The sequence below is a fragment of the Convolutriloba macropyga genome, chromosome 8 (genome assembly GCF_964194025.1).
Source record: "Convolutriloba macropyga chromosome 8, txConMacr16.3, whole genome shotgun sequence".
Lineage (NCBI taxonomy): Eukaryota > Metazoa > Xenacoelomorpha > Acoela > Convolutidae > Convolutriloba > Convolutriloba macropyga.
Genome location: NC_134475.1, coordinates 3,523,832 through 3,543,069, shown reverse-complemented (window position 1 = coordinate 3,543,069; position 19,238 = coordinate 3,523,832). Strand labels below are relative to the sequence as shown.

At 35.4% G+C, this 19,238-nt stretch overlaps 1 protein-coding gene across 1 annotated transcript in view; it reads left to right on the top strand.

Annotated features, from left to right (window-relative positions):
* The window catches only part of LOC142344325 (otogelin-like protein), a 75,498-nt gene that overhangs the window by 27,473 nt on the left and 28,787 nt on the right, over positions 1 to 19,238 (top strand). The window contains exons 4-8 of the mRNA XM_075395913.1: positions 4,639 to 4,817; positions 5,769 to 6,107; positions 6,722 to 6,850; positions 7,377 to 7,563; positions 10,654 to 10,761. Coding sequence (XP_075252028.1) covers positions 4,639 to 4,817; positions 5,769 to 6,107; positions 6,722 to 6,850; positions 7,377 to 7,563; positions 10,654 to 10,761 — 942 coding nt within the window. The remainder of the gene's footprint in view (positions 1 to 4,638; positions 4,818 to 5,768; positions 6,108 to 6,721; positions 6,851 to 7,376; positions 7,564 to 10,653; positions 10,762 to 19,238) is intronic.

The window sequence follows — 19,238 nt, the reverse complement described above, 5'->3', positions numbered from 1 at the left end:
GGAACAAAGTATAACTGTTAAAAAAATTTTTGTCACATATGGCAACATTTTGGCAAAGTATTTCTTTCCAGTTGCTCTAGAATACTTTGTGATTTCCATTTACGCAACTACTTATTTATCTGAAGGGAACCTCAAAGATCAGTTTTTTTAACAGAAATAAGAAGAAGTAACTGTGAACAAGGAATAAATAGATTTTTGGGAGCAACTTGGAGATGTTTCAGTATTTATTAACAACAGCAGCTGTCCTTCATAAAACTTTTTAGGTCATCAAAAAAGTTTAAAAACTTGCTACATTTTTGATGATTAACGATATCACAAAACGAATGCAGCGGAGTTTCCAAAGAAATACATTCCCAGTTAAAGATTGCTTGAAATCTTTTTTAATAGTCTGAAAACTTTGAAAATAGGTCAATATTCTGCTTATAACACTTAAAGGCATCAGCTGCAACTGTTGGTGCTGTCACAAATAGGCTCGGTAATTTGCGCTTGCACATAAGGTTCCGACCCCGCTCATCCTCAGTTTTGTCATAATTGTCTACCAAAAGAGGAACAGATAGAAAAAAAAAACAAAAACTGAAGTATTTTTCAAAAAAAATTGTATGACTGAAAAGATGGCCTCAGAGCAATTAACTCAGTGGATTGCAAAATGATGAAATAGATTGATGAGTTACGCCAATTCACAATAAGGTTTCGTAACAATTAGACAAAAAATAAGAAAAACAGAAAAGTTAAAAAATTCGCTTAATCTTTTTTAAAAAAACAATCAATTTCAGAGTAACAAAAACCATTAAAAATCAACTAAAACATCCAAAAACTTCACAATTAACAATTCTTCTATAACAAGGAATTAGGCACTGTCGGTATTCAATTTTTTTTTGCAGTTAAAAAAAGAACAACAAATAGACAACAAACAAATAATCAATTGAAAGTTGCCAGAAAACGCATTTGAAGCCGTAAAGCCATACTTCGGCCTTCAAAATATGTTTGACTGCTTTTTTTTTGAGCACCAATAATGTATTATGTGACATCTCATTAATGAAACTGGGTGAAAAGTAGAGAAAAATGAAAAAAAATCAAAATTGAGTAAAACTTGTTTTTTTTCGAAAAAAAATTTTTTCAAGACTTGAAAGCCATTAACTACAGAATGAAATAATTAAATAGGTTCCTTTATTCTTCCACAGAAAACTTTTTGGACCTGCAATTGTCCAGAATAAGTCTTACGTCTACAAGAAGAACGTCAGATATGACAAAAATCAAAAATTAATTTGATATTTTGTGAAAAAGCCGTGTCGAAGCCAGTAAATAAATTACGAATTGTTTTAAAACATAAGGTTTTGTGACACCACTGCCTTTTGAAAATTTCTCTTGACAACAAGAGCATCATATTTAGCCTGTAACTAGCGAGACTAGGTAACAAACAGACCATAAAATGAAAAAAAAATACGAGGTTAACGTATGTTTTTTTTTCATTTTGGAAAACAATTGTTCTCAAAGTCATGAAGGCCATCAGCTGTCTTCTAATATCACAATATCGGCTCACTTACTCTTTCATAAAATGTCAATCAAACCGGGTCATTGTTCAGTAAAAATTCATTCGACTAAAAAGACAAAGTAAAGACGACAGTTAAAGACAAAATTATAAAAAAAGTCAATTAAATTATTCGGAAAATAGTGTCGAAACCGTAAAAAATTAGAATATATGTCTTTAAAGATTTTAAAGCTATCAATTTTGTTTTGTTTTGAACGCCAATAATGTCATATATGAACTGTGAATAACGTGAAAATGAGATGAATCTAGAAAACATGATAAATTTTAAAGCTTAATAGTGTCGAAACCGTAAAAAATTAGAATATATGTCTTGAAAGATTTTAAAACTATCAATTTTGTTTTGTTTTGAACGCCAATAATGTCATATATGAACTGTGAATAACGTGAGAATGAGATAAATCTAGAAAACATGATAAATGGGCAAACACGTAAAAATTAAATAACTGAGAAATCTAGTAGTATAAAAGCTAGAAAGTCATAACTTAAGGCGTATAACCACCTTAATAATAAAATTCAAATTCATTGGAAAGAGGAAGCATTCTTTTATTGCTGACACCTAGCTACAAGCTGACCAAATTAATATGAAAATGGAGGCAAAGTTCAATAAGATATTTTTTGTTTAAAAATCAAATGTTTTTAAATGTTAAAGTGACCAAAAGTTTCCAAGCAGTAAAATAGATAATTTATTTGATGCCATTTGGGAAACCAATTGGAACTATCACCAGTGAGCTCTGATTTGAAAGCTTTTGTGACTTAATTAATAAAAAAGATCGAATTTTTTTTTAATAAAAAAGACCTACTGATTACAATCCGAATTGTTTTCTGATGGTAACATTCCAATATTGGTCCATAACTAGCCCTGCTAATGTTTTCTGTCCATTAAGAGCACTCAATTGTTTTGAATGTCACAGATATTTTGTTAGTTATAAATCAAAAATAAATGCTGCGTTTTTGATAACCAACGAATCAAGTTAGAAAAAAACGGCGAAGTTTTAGTTACAGAGCACTCTCAACGGAAGTTGAAGTAGATGTATTCCCTTTTGAGTCTAGAAAGATTGTGTTACTAGTGTTTGGGTGTGCACTTCTGAAAAATTAATCAAAGTTTACTAAAAAACTTTTGTAAAATTTTTAGCCAGAATTTTTGACAAAAAAAATTAAATAAAGATAGCCGACAATATTTTTTGTTTTCAAAAACAAATCAACAACAATTTTTTGAACAATTTTCGTAAATATTAGCAAAACTTGCGAAATTTCATCAAAAATTTTGAAAAACGTGAACAAAATCAACGGAATTCACTCTTTTTTCTCGAAAGTTTAAACCTCGATATCTCCCTGTAAAAAACGAAAATCAATAAATCTTTTTAATTTCATGTTCTACGCAAGACATGCTTACTAATGATACCAGTCTCAACTGTCTACGATGAATATATTGATCGGTTAAAATTGTCTGAACAAAAAAAATCATTTGAGTATATAGTTCCTCCCCCCTCAAGAGGGGTCGGAACAATAAATGCAAAGCCGTCAGGAATTTTTATTTCAATGGAATTTTTTGATACTTTTCAAAGAAAAATAATAATTTTACATCACATTTTTCAATTTTTACTTGATAGGAAGTAGAGAAAACGTGCCTGATGTTCAAAAAATTTTCAATTTCTCAACAGAAAGAAACTAAAAACATAACTATTGAAACTTTTTTATGAGCCAGTTCCGTCAATTTTTATCTGTGGAAATCGCCAAAAATTCTTTGAAAGAAAAACGCAATTCAAAAAAAGCCTCAGCTTAAATTTTTCTACGCTTGACGGGCTGTTTAGGTACGCTACTGAAAAGTTTCCACGATGAATGTCTTTCGGCCAAAATTGTCTGAAGACATTAATACCATTAAAGTTTAAAATTTCTCCTCTATCACGTCAAGTTAGTCAACGTTCAACGTCCTTGCCTGAAAATATTTTTCAAGTCCAATAAATAATTCTTAGTGCAGCAATACATTACTAAAGCTAGCCAAGACAGGGTGTATGTTTCAAATTAACTTTCTCAAACCTATCAAAATCAGCGAGTACATTAATTATTCTCCTTGAAATTTTGGTTTTCTATCCAGCAAAATTATAAAACTTCAGTGCTGAATTGACTCATTTTTTCCTGGAACATTTAATATGAGCACCGCTAAAATCCGACAAGAAAAAGTAATGTTTTGATATTTGCCCTCATTTACTAAATCTGGTTATAAATTTTACAGGCAGACTATCTTATAAACTCTGAATTGCTTCAAACACTGAATATTTATCAGAAATAGAAACATAAGTTGTAAATTGTGTTATAAGCGCTTCCTAGTTTGTCATTTACTCTGGTCAGACGTCTGTAGTAAGAATTGTTAACTTAATTTTTGCTTATTCGTTAACTTTAATCTGTGTTTTCATGACCCCTAAATCCGATTGTGACAATGTTTGATATCCATCCGTTAATCGATAGCATTAAGCCCAAAAATTAGGAAATATTTTTTTTGGCAGCCCGGGTTGAGATGTCACCGCTAGAAATCGCTAAAAGATGTAAGATTTGCGGCGAATTTGAGTAAAAAGTTTAAGATTTGCGTTCTCAATGCGATGAATGCGGTGAAAAAAAATTTTTAAGCGGTGAAAGGAAATTTTTCACCGCTACCAGCAGAACGCGGTAAAAACATTTTTTCACCGCTAACATCGCAATTCATACAAATATTCACCGCTAATTTCAACGCTTATGTTAATTTCGCAGGAAATATGCTTAAAGTCAGTGACATATGGCGCAGTGGAATAAGAAGTTGTTGATATTCAGGAGGTGAGAGGTTCAAACCGTTGTACTGTAGTTTCTTTTTTGTAAGGAATGCGGTGAAAAAAATTTCACAGCTAAAAGCCGCAAATCTTACAAAAATTTACCGCATTCAACGCTATAAGATGCGGGCCCTTTGCGGTGATAAAAGTTTTTTTCTTTGCTATCTACCGCTAATTTTACATTATTTTTTGACCAAACTTCGACCCGGGAGCAATTTTTAGGGAACACGGTCAAAGCGTCCTTGATTTTTAAATCAATGAGGGTCAAAACAAGTTTGTTTTCTTAAGCTGTGACGTCTGGAGACACGAGCTCTGATTACGTCACTTGTGAGTCACTGGGCAAGTACCACTTGAGGTCAGCCAAGAGCAGGATCATGATGTTTGAGCCAGTGAATACCAAAACAAAACTGGCCAACTTCGAAGATATTGAGTTCTCTGTCCAGAACGAAAACGACCCTGCAACTAAGGTGTGAATTGAATTTCTGCATATTTTCTATCCATTTTATCCCTCCCATCATTTTTCTCAGACCCCTACTTTCAAATTTTGTAATGGTATGCGGCATATTTTTAAAATAGGGCAATGCAATTTATATGCACTAACTATTTTTGCCCACAAGTTTTTTTTCGCTCAAAGAGGTTCCAGGTTGCGGAAGGAATTATGTCCAGACCGAAGATAAACGCACGAGGGGGGTGTCTTGCGTTCAAAATTACATAGTCTGGAAACATCGAAATTTCACGAAAGTCTGAAGTTCTTATATCAAATTTTCTGAATTTAATGCCCGTGGCGTTTCCAATCCAAGAATGTTATCTGTGCTTCGGGGGGGGGGGTAGAATTTGTCATTTTGTCATTCAGAAGGATAATTGACAAGAATTAATCAGAAGGTTAAGAAAAACTTAGCTTAAGAAACATAGGTAGAGATTAAATATTTCCCAGGTTGAGGTGCGCGACAATTTAGCTCTTATAAGACCGAATTGGGTCGCGCTTAGGGGCTAAAAGCGCGGCCCATCAACAGAGTCTCGCAGCAAGCTTACAGTCTGATCAGACCCTGTTCAGTGCACTACCTGCAGTCCAGAAAATCTGATGATGAAATAGTCTTAACGCCAAGCCAATATCAGTACTGGGCAAGTCTAGGTATCAGTACTGATTCAGAGCTATGGTCATAACACATTTAAGACTTGTCAGTCTTGTGCAAGTCTTGGTCAAGACTTGGCAAGTCTAAATTCAAAAAAGAAAGCGACTGCTATGATGACATATATATATATATATATATATATATATATATATATATATATATATATATATATATATATATATAATATAAATGTATTGATCGGTTTTGGCGAAGTAAAACCGACGAAAACCGACGATTTCTTATGTTTGAATTCGACGAGATTCTCAACACGGGTTCTGATTTCAGCACTTTGACGTCATCAAAAGGAGCCTTGTCAACGGTGCCATCTTGGAAGAGGTGAAAATGTTCACTGCCTCAAAACAGATCATGCGTCTGAACTCTGCAACCGGAAACGTCGACATCCCCATTACTGACGACTACCAATCTGACGCGTTCAGAGCCGCGATGCAAACGAGCGACATCTTCACAATCGCCATTGGGGGAAATGCGCATATTTTCTGGAACATGAAGGAAGGGTTCCAGATCAAGGTGAACAAGGATCGGGCTGGCGAAATTGCCGGACTGTGTGCCGCGTCTCCCTCCGATAGCAAAGAGGACAAGTTGTTATACCAGGCGGCTGGCAGTGTAAGTTAGCTCGAAAACAATAAAAGGCAAAAAATTTCAAGAAAATGTTAAAGATACGTATTTTATGAAATTTGATTTTGGACAGAGCAATAAATATATACTTTTCAAGCATCATTAAAATACCATTTGAACAAAAACTTTTGAGTTCTGTCCGAAATTATTTTTTTAATGAAGTAGCGTTTGAAAATTTGTGTCTTGGTTTGTTCAAAATCATTTTTGAAAAAGAAATGTTTGAAAAATTTTAGTGGATTCTATGCATAGCATATATATACTGATTTAATTTAATTTGAAATTAATTTCACCGTAGATTATACCAGGAAAGCATACCTAACTTGACTGATTTTGCCCAAGCATAATTCGGTTACGTTAAATATCGCTTGCCTGGCTTGTGAAAATAACCCCATTTAGCAAAGTTCTTGTAAGTCCATGTATTAAAATAGCAAACGGAATTTAGTTACACGCTCGGTCAAATTTGACCAAAACAATTCAGGTCTGCCTTCGTGATGTAATGACAAACAAGAACCGTGAATTAGTATCACAAGACGGATTACTGTGTCAACTGCAAACAATAAAAAAAATCAGCTAAATACTAAAATTGGACTTCAATGTTTCAGCCAGCCGGACCCACACCCAGTGGGTCAGGTAGCCAGTGCAAGGGTCTGGGCAGGCAGTGTCTCAAGGCTATGGATGTATGCACTCAATTCCGAACTGGAATCTTCGCCAACTGTGCAAACAGCAGCAAGGTATATAACCAACCACCACAGCCTCATTAAATTGCTTTCCTTAAATTCCAGTATTTCATTTCATTCAGTTGTTATTTCCTTGTTGATTGTGTTGAAGAGGACCTAAAAAATTAACAACTAGCTATCAACTCATCCCCTTTTTGCCCGTCTCCTATCAAAAGTGTTTCTGCTTTGTTTAGCACAGATTAAGTTAGAGTATCAGGAGGGGGGGGGGGGGGGGGGGGGGGGGTAAATACTAATGAAGAAAAGAGTATCTATTCGGTAGCGCTAAAACAGTACGTGGTTGTGAAAGTTAATAGTTCTACTTCCATTAAGCTGAGGGGCGGGAGCAGAACAGAAAATACAAAGAATAGATCAATTCTTCCATATTTTTCCAATTTTTCCAAAAAAAAATGATGATTTTTCCAAAGTATCCTTGATCTATTCCTTGTATTTTGTCGTCTGGCGTCGCCCCCAGTGTAATGGTAATTATTAACTAGAACTGACTTTTTAAGTTACTTTTTACGGTTATTCATGTGTTGCGCAGGTGTTCACCGAAGAATACGAGAAAGTGTGCGTAGAGAGTTATTGCATGACTGAAAGAGATATGGCGGGTACCGCTGACAGGGCTGCCATTGACGAGGCACACGATGCCCAAATGTGCCAGATCCTGAACGCATACCTCTTCAAATGCATCTCAAACGCTCTCTGCGACTCCGAATTGCCCAAATGCGGTAAGTAATACGTTGTAACCCTGGTTGAGGTGGTCGAAGTATCATCCGAAAATTATTGTCTAGGGGGGTACCCTCTGACGTGGGGGGGGGGGGGGGGTTGTTATTTTGAATCATAGGAAATCAATAGGAAATATTTTTAGGGGGAATTTGCCAGAATTCTCTGCCCCGTGTAGTCCGATTTTGTTTCGTTTTCGATGATATTCACTCGTTTTTGACTGATTAAAGTCAGCTTGTCCGGGCAATATCAAACACCCACTTAAGTATAGAACTTACGTGAAATTGCATTTTTGAAAAAGGAAAATAAACTAGTGCATACGAAGTAGAAAAAAGTTCAGTGACTGGAAGGATTTTTTGTTTCGACGCACTTGTGGGGGGAGGAACTATAAAATTAAATGGGGTTTCTTGTTCAGTCAATTTTGGCCGATCGATATATTCATCTTAGAGAATTGAGACTGGTATGCAGTGTAGAATTTGGCATTAAATCTTTTTTAAATTTTGTTTTGTACAGCGAGTTATCGAGGTTTAAAATTTGTGAATAGCAGACGCAATTCCTGTGTTTTTATTCACATTATCCGTAATTTTAGATCAATTTTTAGCAAATTTTGATAGTTTTTCTGACTGTGACAATGTGTTTTTTGTAAACATTAATCGATTTTGCCTTCATATGTCATTTTTTGCAGCCTCAAGATTTTGCTGATTAATCAAAGATCGAACTTGGTTGTTCAAGAACTCTAGGTGAACCTACCCAATACTTCCAGTTTTTATGTATTGCCTATGCCTCTGATGACTTTAAATACTTTTTTTTTGTAAATTTTCACTGAAATTCGGAAGTTTGTCAATTATTTTATCTTAATTCTATCCACATTTAGCTTAGTCTAAAAACAAACCGTCCAATTAAAATAATTGAAAAAATCAATTTAGTGTTTCTGTTCAAATTAATTGTATCTTGGCTTTCTTTCGACAAATTTTATAAAATTTTTCCAATTTTTGCAATTTTTTCCGTATTTAAGGATGAAAATTCTCCCCTTTTCTAATAATCTCAATTAGGATAGCAGCAGCTGGCATAGAACAAGTGCGTCAAATAATATTTTTTAAGATTCTACTGCTTATAGTTTTAACTGCTGCACAGCCGTTCTCTCATAAATTTTATCGGTAAATTTTGTGCTCCTTATAATGATTACTGTTGTGCGGCATGTTTTCGACAATTTAAAGCCTTAATTTGTTGTGGGAATATTTTAATGAATAACTCAATTCAGCTTAAATATAACGGTAATAATTAATTTCAAATAGTTTTTTCCCACAGAAAATAATTTTTTACTTCCCATTTTTTGTTCTCATTGTCGTCTAGAAATAAAAAAGCCTCTTTTTGACAAGGCTCAACAAGTGTATACTGCCAAACTTAGATTTTATGTGCTGTTGGTTAAGTTTTGGCTGACTTCTTTACAGCTTTGGAGTGAGTTTTTGTAGCCGGTCAATGTTTGTTGTTCTTATTGTGGCCTTTTTCAAAAACAGACTCTACAAGAAAAGTCATTCAAAACCAAAAGAAAACCAAAAAAACCGACAACGTTGTTTTCATTTCTAAGTGTTTGATGGTTTTGAATGTCGTATTCTTTTATGGCTTCAAAACATTTGGTTCGATAAATTAGTTGTGAAATTTTGTGTTCTGTCCGTATCTTTAGCTTTTTGTCGTCTTTTAATTAGTTCTCACTAGTGACAATCACAACTGGCTTCCTGAGCAGTTTAAGGTAATCTGAATTTTGTTTTGAGTTGAAAGATTGCGGTTTGTCTGAATTCTTGGAGATACTTTTTAATAAAGTCGGTTGGCTTTTGACCTTTGTCGCTTTTATTTTATTTGTTAACTTTGCTGACAGGTCTCTGTAACAGCAAGTTGCGTCCTTTTTCTCGTGATCCAAGATGTTAACTTAATAATGGCTTAATTTTCTATTAATGCATTCTTGGCTATGCGCTTGCCTTAAGTGGCTTACGCATTAATGTTTTCTTGGCCCTAAGCATTTCCATAATAAAATTAAAATTTTTGAATTTTCGCCCATTTTTGAGTTATTTTGTTTCCTTGCCAAAATATTACACTAATGGGATGGCCCAATTTTTGTTGAAAAAAAATTTTTTCAATTGAAGATATTTAATGTTTGTTTTCCGTGAATAACGGTTGCGACACCGCTTTCCTGATAATTCAATTTGATTTTTTTGTCCTTGCCGTTTTTTTTGTGGCCGTCTGACATATTATGGATAATGACGGACGTCAATTGCTTAATATCTTGTTGAAATTGACTTTTTGATTGAGCCGAATTGATTATTTATTGGTTTTAATTAATTTGAAATTGGTTGTTTCCACAAATAGGAGCGCATTCTTGAACTTTTCCCTTTTTGCTTCTCATTGTCAAGCTTTCACCAAGTCTCATTTTTGACAAGTTTCATATCTCATCTGACGGATTACAGGTTAAATTGATTATATCAGGTTTTATCTTATTTTTTAAAAGTTTTTAAAAGAGTAAGTTTTTTAAAAGAGACATCCTGTTTTGGTTGTAATCAAAGTTTCCTCTTATTTGAGTTTTATGTTTGTCTAATCCAGTACTCTCATGAATGAAAGACTCATTGGCCCCCTTATCCAGCATTTTCTATTCCTTATTTGGTAAACAATTAAATTAAAAATGGATGAGCGGGGTCGGAACATTACGTGCGGATGCACATTATCGAGCCTCCTTATTCCATTTTATGATCGCATTTTTAGACAACCCGGACCCTATCTAAATAGTATACTTTTTCCATTCAGAGACGTTTATCTCGTGTGATGAATAAGTGCTCTATTTTTTCGTGTGAATGAGCGCATAAGGAAACTGACCGCTTAAAATAGAAAATTTTATCTGCAATTTGTTTTTTGATGTTTTCTTGAAATGCAACGAAATCAAAAACAATGTGAAAACTTTTATGAATGCTTGGTTTCACAAGGTTAATGTCAGTTTAAGTCTTGGCTTATCAATGCTAGACTACAATTTTTTCGCGAATCTGAAATGGGCATATAATTTGCCATTTGTATTTACCAAACTAATCCAGACATATTGTTCGTTGTAGCGAGCCAGTGCCAAGGGGACAACGAGTTCTACTCTGCACTGGGACACACACATCAGATGGTCTGTGGAATCGAACCAGAGAAACAGTTCTCTCAACTAGCGCCTGCAGGTCTGTAATCATTGCCGATTTTTGATATTTCCGGATACTAGTCCCAAATCTCCTATTTTCTTTGAACCGGTTGCGGAAAAAAAAACCCTAGAGAAAAAAACCCCACTTCATTTTGGATAGGAAATAAACCCCCACGGAAATAAACCCCCACGGAAATAATTCCCCAGTTAAAGAGCTGCGCATTTAGCGCGTTTGGCCATGCCTCAGCGGCCCGTGGGACTTGATATGAAATTATCACAACCGAACAAATTATCACGACCAAAACTCAATTTTAAAATGGGGGTTTATTTCGTGGGGGTTATTTTCCATGAGGTTTTATTTCCTAGTCCCTCCTTGAACAGCGGAAATTTCCATGCATTTTCCAAATTTATGTGATTTTATACCTTTTCTAATCAGTTCAGGTAAAACATTAACTCCCACTCATATCGCTGAATTCATCAGCATTTCGCTCGTTTTGCCAGTTCATTATGTTTGTTCAAGCGGAAAATGAGCGGAATAAATGACTTATATAGGGCATGTTCTATAGCTGATCAATTGGTGCTCGTTTTAGAGGTTGGTGGAATCATAGATGAACTGTAGACTACTAAATATTTCTGACGATTGAAAGTCTTGAAGGGTAGGACAGATTTAAAAAATACGAGGAAAATGGGAGACAAAATTGCATGGTCGATCATTTTTTGAAAAAATATCTAGAAATTAAGTTATTGTTCAAGAACTTCATTGACAGCCACTTATTTCGCATTCGTCTTTAACTTGTAATTTTGACTGACCAATCACGTCAAACAACCAATTTCAATACCTCGCAAATCCTGCAAATCAAGGTTGTCCGCGTTTGGGAACATGAGTGACGACGTTTTGTGGAAGAAACAGGTTAATTTGTGGACAACAGTGACAATCAAGTAGCGGAAAATCTTTACAAGCTTCCGTCACTCATCTTGAAATTTTGCATTTCTATCAATGTCTTCAAATTGTGAGCAGGGGTATCGTCATTACTGCACTTTATCCTTTAATTAATATTCAAAACTTTCCCAAGAAATAATTAAATACCCCTCACTTCATTTTGATAAGAAGTACTAATTATATCCCAATTTTTCTCCTTTCATCAGTTTTCGAAGCCTTGTGCGGATTGTATTCACCTTGGCACGGAACTTAGTGGCACAATTTTGTAGATAGTAGTGACACACGTCCATCTGCCTTTCTCAGTTTCCATCAAATCCCGCAATCGCGGATATCAATGACGAATATTCTCAATTTTGAGCAAATTTGAACCAAGTTCTCTTAAAGGCACGGTTATCCACGAAAGCCTATAAGGCCTAATTTTAAAACATGCGGTAACGGACCACACTGCATTTACAAGCGTATTTGCCAGCTCAAAATGTAGGTTCGGCAACGTAAAGCAAAGAGATGTCGCAGCAATCCAACCCGACTGTCTGTTAAAATTTGGGTTGCTGTGCTTTAAATTTTTGCAAGTTTTTGTCAATTGACGAGTATTGAAGCAAGTATTAAAAACACAATTTGAAGCAAGTACTGAAAAAATGTGTGTGTGTTTTATGAAAAAACTTCGCTTGAACATTTTTGCAATTTTTCTTCTAATTTTTTTTTCAATCTCACTTCTCGAATGAATTTTTCCACGGTTGACTTCTGGATTTTGCACTTATTCAGAATTTAATTCTGCTGCTAAAAAAGAAACCGATGTTAATACAGGTACTTACAAAGACCTTATTGCATAGAGGTTAATGCGTACGTCTAGCATTTCGGTGATCGCGGGTTGGAATCCCTCCCATGTTCGTTTTTCGCTCTCATAACCACTAACTAATCAGTCTACCCAATTACCTGAAATAAACTGCCCCGCCTGTCATTCGCCAGGTTAACATAAGATTTTGCCAACAACCAAAGGTATTGTTCTACTCCTTTCCTGAGTATTTAGTCAATTGAGCCACAATTGAAAACTGCTTCTTTACTTGAACAATTGCAATGCAACTGCCAAACTTTCGATAATGATTTAAATTTTCACTTTAAAAATCGGTTATTCGCGACACAGATGACTACTTTGCTTCTTGAGCTTTGTTTTGAAAAGCAGTTGACTAAGTTGAATTACAATTGATTAGTTTGAGCGCAAATGAGACAATGAATTGAAATTTAAACAAAATTAAGATTAAAGGAAGTTAAAAGAGATCATATGTTATTCTTGCACAAGATATGAAGTTAGATTAGTTTATACACGTGAAAAGACAGTTTCCTGTGTGGAATCTGAACAAATGATGGATTGCAATACAAATTACTGATGAAATAAGCTAAATGAAAACAAACTAAATTAACTGCCCTTGAAATGGGAAAACTAAGACAAGAACTAATTACGGTAATGGATATTTTAATGACAAATATCCAGTCCGTTTCACATTTCGCCTATTGAGAGGCATAAAAGAGGTCATATTAATAAAAAATCAGAAAATTAATACTTATTCACTTTGTTAAATAATAATAAAATTTTAATATATTAAATGATTATTTGAAGTTAGATAAATTTTGAACTTATTCCATTCAGAATTTTCTGAATGTTTTTTGTCCCCTAGAACAGTCATTTCTCTCTCCATTGGAAAATTTAGGTTTGGATGAATCGTCCAACGTTCGTTTGGTTTACTAGGAAAAACTGTGCCTATAAACGTCGTATCAGATACAAGAAGTTCTGATGAATAGCCATGCCTATCCTGTATGTCTTGGATTACAGTATGTGTCTGCTGGCTGGAGTTCTTCTTTTAATTCTTGTGTTGTCATTTGTTTCGTCTAACTGAAGGGGTTTTCGAATCAGACGTATCGCTAGATTGAATAAAGTGCTTTTCTTTTCTGAGTATAGGAGTTGTTTGCGGTGCGGATTGGCCCGATGAAGAGGCGTTAGGCGGTGCGATAGTCTGGATGAGGCTGAAGTGTAGTAATTGGGTGAGATCCCGTCTCTTTTGAAATGCCGCTTCATGCTTTGGATTTCTTTTAGGGATTCCAATTTTTAGGATTTTTGCCTCGTTGCTTGTGCTGAAAATACAGGATTGAGCCGATGATATGACATCAGATTGTTTTATGCAGCGTTTGATTTTCCTTTTTCCAAGATCCTTTCTTAGAAGGTTCTTCTTATGGTTCAAGATCTTTTGTTCCAGCGTTTTTTCGCTTATCTTTGGTGGCCTCTTGTCAGCGTAATGGAGTAAATCTGTATCTCGCTCGCTTTTTGTTCCTAATTTAGCAATATTTGAGTTGCGTACTTGTACTTCAGGTCTATTTGGCTCCTTTATCACGCTGGTTGTTGGGTTGACCTTTTCAATTGTGCTCTTTGGAGCCAAAACTCCGTCTAGAGTTTTAATATGTCGGTTGGCAGCATGAGTTTTTTGTGCGATTTTAGCATTTACGCTCATTTCATTTCGTGGTATTGGTCTGGAAATACCTTCTGACCACATTAATCTGGTCTCTTTGTCCTTCATTTTCTGTTGCTCTTCATGAGCACGGGCATTTGCGGCGCTATTGACTCGTTTTATTTCCACGTCAGAACACATTCCAGTATCGGCCCACTGCTCGTCTGTTAGATACGTTCGGACTGGGATTGCCTCTTCGTCTATATAAAAATTAATTATTTTGTTATAATTTAAATTTTTGCTGTTCGATTTCGTTGTAACATTAGATGCTGGAGCGTTGCCTTTTTTTGTCAAAGTGTGCTTTAAGTGGTGATATATTCATTGTTTTTTGCTTAGTTATTTTTAAGTTTTGAATGATTGCATGTACTGCATGTTGTTAATTAAGTTTTTTATTTAAATGTGCTTTCATGCATGATCATTGTTGTTTAATATTTTGAATGAGACGTTCAAAAAAACCTTTGGCTCTATTGCCTTGTGCAGGAGCATAAATTGGTTCAATAATATTTTTGGAACAAAATTTGTTGAACTTTTTGTCTGTTAAACATCTAACTTGGTCTAATCTAATTGTTCTAGGTACTCCGTGATTATATCTGTTTGTATTGCGGAATTAAGTTAAATTTGGACTGGAAGCATTGCTATTTCTAAGGTAGTGTATTTTCACTAACGATAAATGCCTGTTGAGAAACATTGTTCCTTTAATATTCCTTTTTCATTAATGATAAATCCGCCAAAATCTATTTGAAGTTCGGTTCAATACACTTAGGTAATTGCGACCATTTGACAATCGGATTCACTGATATTAAATTCTTACCAATTTCCCTGTAAGATTTGCACTCACCAGCCATATCTAGTGTCTCGCGGTGAATCTGTGGCCAACATATATTCTGGGCAAGAGAAAGCATAGAAAAGCTCCATGGGTGGGCCGAATGAATATCTTCTAGGAATGAATATCTTTATTGGCTTCCGGTATTGCTTTGGCTCGTCAATGCAAAGACACGCCTGCTTTACACTCATATCGCGCCAGTATGAGTGTGTAAAAGGACTGATGTATTTTAGCCCCTCTTCATCGTTCCTGATCACACAATCTCTCACTTTTTCAGATTGGCATTCCTGCCCGTTGGCATGGCAAATAACTTCTTGCTGAAGATGCGGTTTATTGTTTCGGAGAACCGGATATCATCCGCGGTGTCTAAAGCACTTGTTGAGGGTGTTGTTTTCGTGATAGATGAGTTGTTGGTAACTGGCGTTGTATTTATGTGTGAGCTGTCCAAAAAAGCTACTCTGTCTTTTGTGAGAGTAGATATTGCAAACTTTCCTTGTGGCATTGTTGAGGAAGAATTGATGGAGTTAATATCAGAGTACTTGATTGTGGAGAAATTGTTGTTAGAAAGGGAGGTATTTTTGGGTGATCGGTATTTATAGAAGAAATTTTTGAGTTTCGATCCTACTTTTGAGAATTTATGGTGGTTAGTTGATTTGGTTTCAAATATGGGGCTAATTGGGTTTAAATGTTGAGATTATTCACATTTGTTGCTATCTGATTTTTGCGGGCTTGTTTTTAGCAAATTTTTTAATGGGCTTCGATTTTTGTAATGGCAGATCATTTAGTGCAAATTGTGATTTGAAATGTGAAGAGGGCATTTGCGACGCGTTGGCGATTTTAAGTTTGGTGTATTAGGCCTTTGTGATAGTGTAAATTGCAATGCAATTGGCAATGAAGTATTTGAATGTGGTAAATGCGGTGCAATTAACTTATTCTGAACTTGTAGTTTTCTGCTTTTTGGAATATGTGTTTTCGATGCAAATGGTTTAATCGGTTTTAATGTGGGTGAATTCGACTTTAGAAAAACTATTTATTATAAAATGTGGATCGTTTATGTTCAATAAGGTGTTTAAAATAATCCCGTATTTTGGATACCACAAAATGTTCACCATATGATCCAGACATGTGTTCTATGGCAAATTATTTCTAACGTAGGGTATTTTCACTAACGATAAATGCCTGTTGAGGAACATTGTACCTTTAATATTCCTTTTTCATTAATGATAAGTCCGCCAAAATCTATTTGAAGTTCGGTTCAATACACTTAAGTAATTGCGACCATTTGACAATCGGGTTCACTGATATTAAATTCTTACCAATTTCCCTGCAAGCTTTGCACTCACTAGCCATATCTAGTGTCTCGCGGTGAATCTCTGGCCAACATATATTCTGGGCAAGAGAAAGCATAGAAAAGCTCCCTGGGTGGACTGGATGAATATCTTCCAGGAATGAAGATCTTCATTGGCTTCCGGTATTGCTTTGGCTCGTCAATGCAAAGACTCGCCTGCTTTACACTCATATTGCGCCAGTATGAGTGTGTAAAAGGACTGATGCATTTTAGCCCCTCTTCATCGTTCCTGATCACACAATCTCTCACTTTTTCAGATTGGCATTCCTGCCCGTTGGGATGGTAAATAACTTCTTGCTGAAGATGCGGTTTATTGTTTCGGAGAACCGGATATCATCCGCGGTGTCTAAAGCACTTGTTGAGGGTGTTGTTTTCGTGATAGATGAGTTGTTGGTGCCTGGCGTTGTATTTATGTGTGAGTTGTCCAAAAAAGCTACTCTGTCTTTTGTGAGAGTAGATATTGCAAACATTCCTTGTGGCATTGTTGAGGAAGAATTGATGGAGTGAATATCAGAGTACTTGATTGTGGAGAAATTGTTGTTAGAAAGGGAGGTACTTTTGGGTGATCGGTATTTATAGAAGAAATTTTTGAGTTTCGATCCTAATTTTGAGAATTTATGGTGGTTAGTTGATTTGGTATCAAATATGGGGCTAATTGGGTTTAAATGTTTTGAGATTATTCACATTCGTTGCTATCTGATTTTTGCGGGCTTGTTTTTAGCAAATTTTTTAATGGGCTTCGATTTTTGTAATGGCAGATCATTTAGTGCAAATTGTGATTTGAAATGTGAAGAGGGCATTTGCGACGCGTTGGCGATTTTAAGTTTGGTGTATTAGGCCTTTGTGATAGTGTAAATTGCAATGCAATTGGCAATGAAGTATTTGAATGTGGTAAATGCGGTGCAATTAACTTATTCTGAACTTGTAGTTTTCTGCTTTTTGGAATATGTGTTTTCGATGCAAATGGTTTAATCGGTTTTAATGTGGGTGAATTCGACTTTAGAAAAATTATTTATTATAAAATGTGGATCGTTTATGTTCAATAAGGTGTTTAAAATAATCCCGTATTTTGGATACCACAAAATGTTCACCATATGATCCAGACATGTGTTCTATGGCAAATTATTTCTAACGTAGGTTATTTTCACTAACGATAAATGCCTGTTGAGGAACATTGTACCTTTAATATTCCTTTTTCATTAATGATAAGTCCGCCAAAATCTATTTGAAGTTCGGTTCAATACACTTAAGTAATTGCGACCATTTGACAATCGGGTTCACTGATATTAAATTCTTACCAATTTCCCTGCAAGCTTTGCACTCACTAGCCATATCTAGTGTCTCGCGGTGAATCTCTGGCCAACATATATTCTGGGCAAGAGAAAGCATAGAAAAGCTCCCTGGGTGGACGGGATGAATATCTTCCAGGAATGAAGATCTTCATTGGCTTCCGGTATTGCTTTGGCTCGTCAATGCAAAGACTCGCCTGCTTTACACTCATATTGCGCCAGTATGAGTGTGTAAAAGGACTGATGTATTTTAGCCCCTCTTCATCGTTCCTGATCACACAATCTCTCACTTTTTCAGATTGGCATTCCTGCCCGTTGGGATGGTAAATAACTTCTTGCTGAAGATGCGGTTTATTGTTTCGGAGAACCGGATATCATCCGCGGTGTCTAAAGCACTTGTTGAGGGTGTTGTTTTCGTGATAGATGAGTTGTTGGTGCCTGGCGTTGTATTTATGTGTGAGTTGTCCAAAAAAGCTACTCTGTCTTTTGTGAGAGTAGATATTGCAAACATTCCTTGTGGCATTGTTGAGGAAGAATTGATGGAGTGAATATCAGAGTACTTGATTGTGGAGAAATTGTTGTTAGAAAGGGAGGTACTTTTGGGTGATCGGTATTTATAGAAGAAATTTTTGAGTTTCGATCCTAATTTTGAGAATTTATGGTGGTTAGTTGATTTGGTATCAAATATGGGGCTAATTGGGTTTAAATGTTTTGAGATTATTCACATTCGTTGCTATCTGATTTTTGCGGGCTTGTTTTTAGCAAATTTTTTAATGGGCTTCGATTTTTGTAATGGCAGATCATTTAGTGCAAATTGTGATTTGAAATGTGAAGAGGGCATTTGCGACGCGTTGGTGATTTTAAGTTGGGTGTATTAGGCCTTTGTGATAGTGTAAATTGCAATGCAATTGGCAATGAAGTATTAGAATGTGGTAAATGCGGTGCAAATGACTTATTCTGAACATGTAGTTTTCTGCTTTTTGGAATATGTGTTTTCGATGCAAATGGTTTAATCGGTTTTAATGTGGGTGAATTCGACTTTAGAAAAATTATTTATTTATACAATTTGGATCGTTTATGTTCAATAAGGTGTTTAAAAGAATCCCGTATTTTGGATACCAAAAAATGTTCACCATTTGATCCAGACATGTGTTCTATGGCAAAATTGTAAGGGAGTAGACGATCAACCCATCTAGAAAGTCATCATTATATGATTTATTTGAACGATGTTCCTTGAGAAAGCGGGATACGAATGCAAGAATGCAGTAGAATTCCACCCTTCTAGAGTATTTTGCTCAAGTGCAGCGCCCAGTCCGGAACGTGAAGCCTCGCACTTTACTCGAACGTCCAATTTAGAATTATAGAGGCAGTTTTCAGTGCTTTTTGGTATTTTATCTTTAATGATGTTGAAATTGTTTAGTATGTTTCCCAATCCAAAAAAACTTGGTAGACCTTTGTGAAAGTGGTCAGAGAGAATGACAAAGTTGAGCTAGGTTTAGTATAAATTTGCTAATGTAATATACTGGTCCAGGACGTGATCTTGAGCGTTTATTTGTGGTTGGTGGTATTGCTAATATAGCTGCAGTTTTGTTTTCTAACGGCGATATACCAGTTTGGGT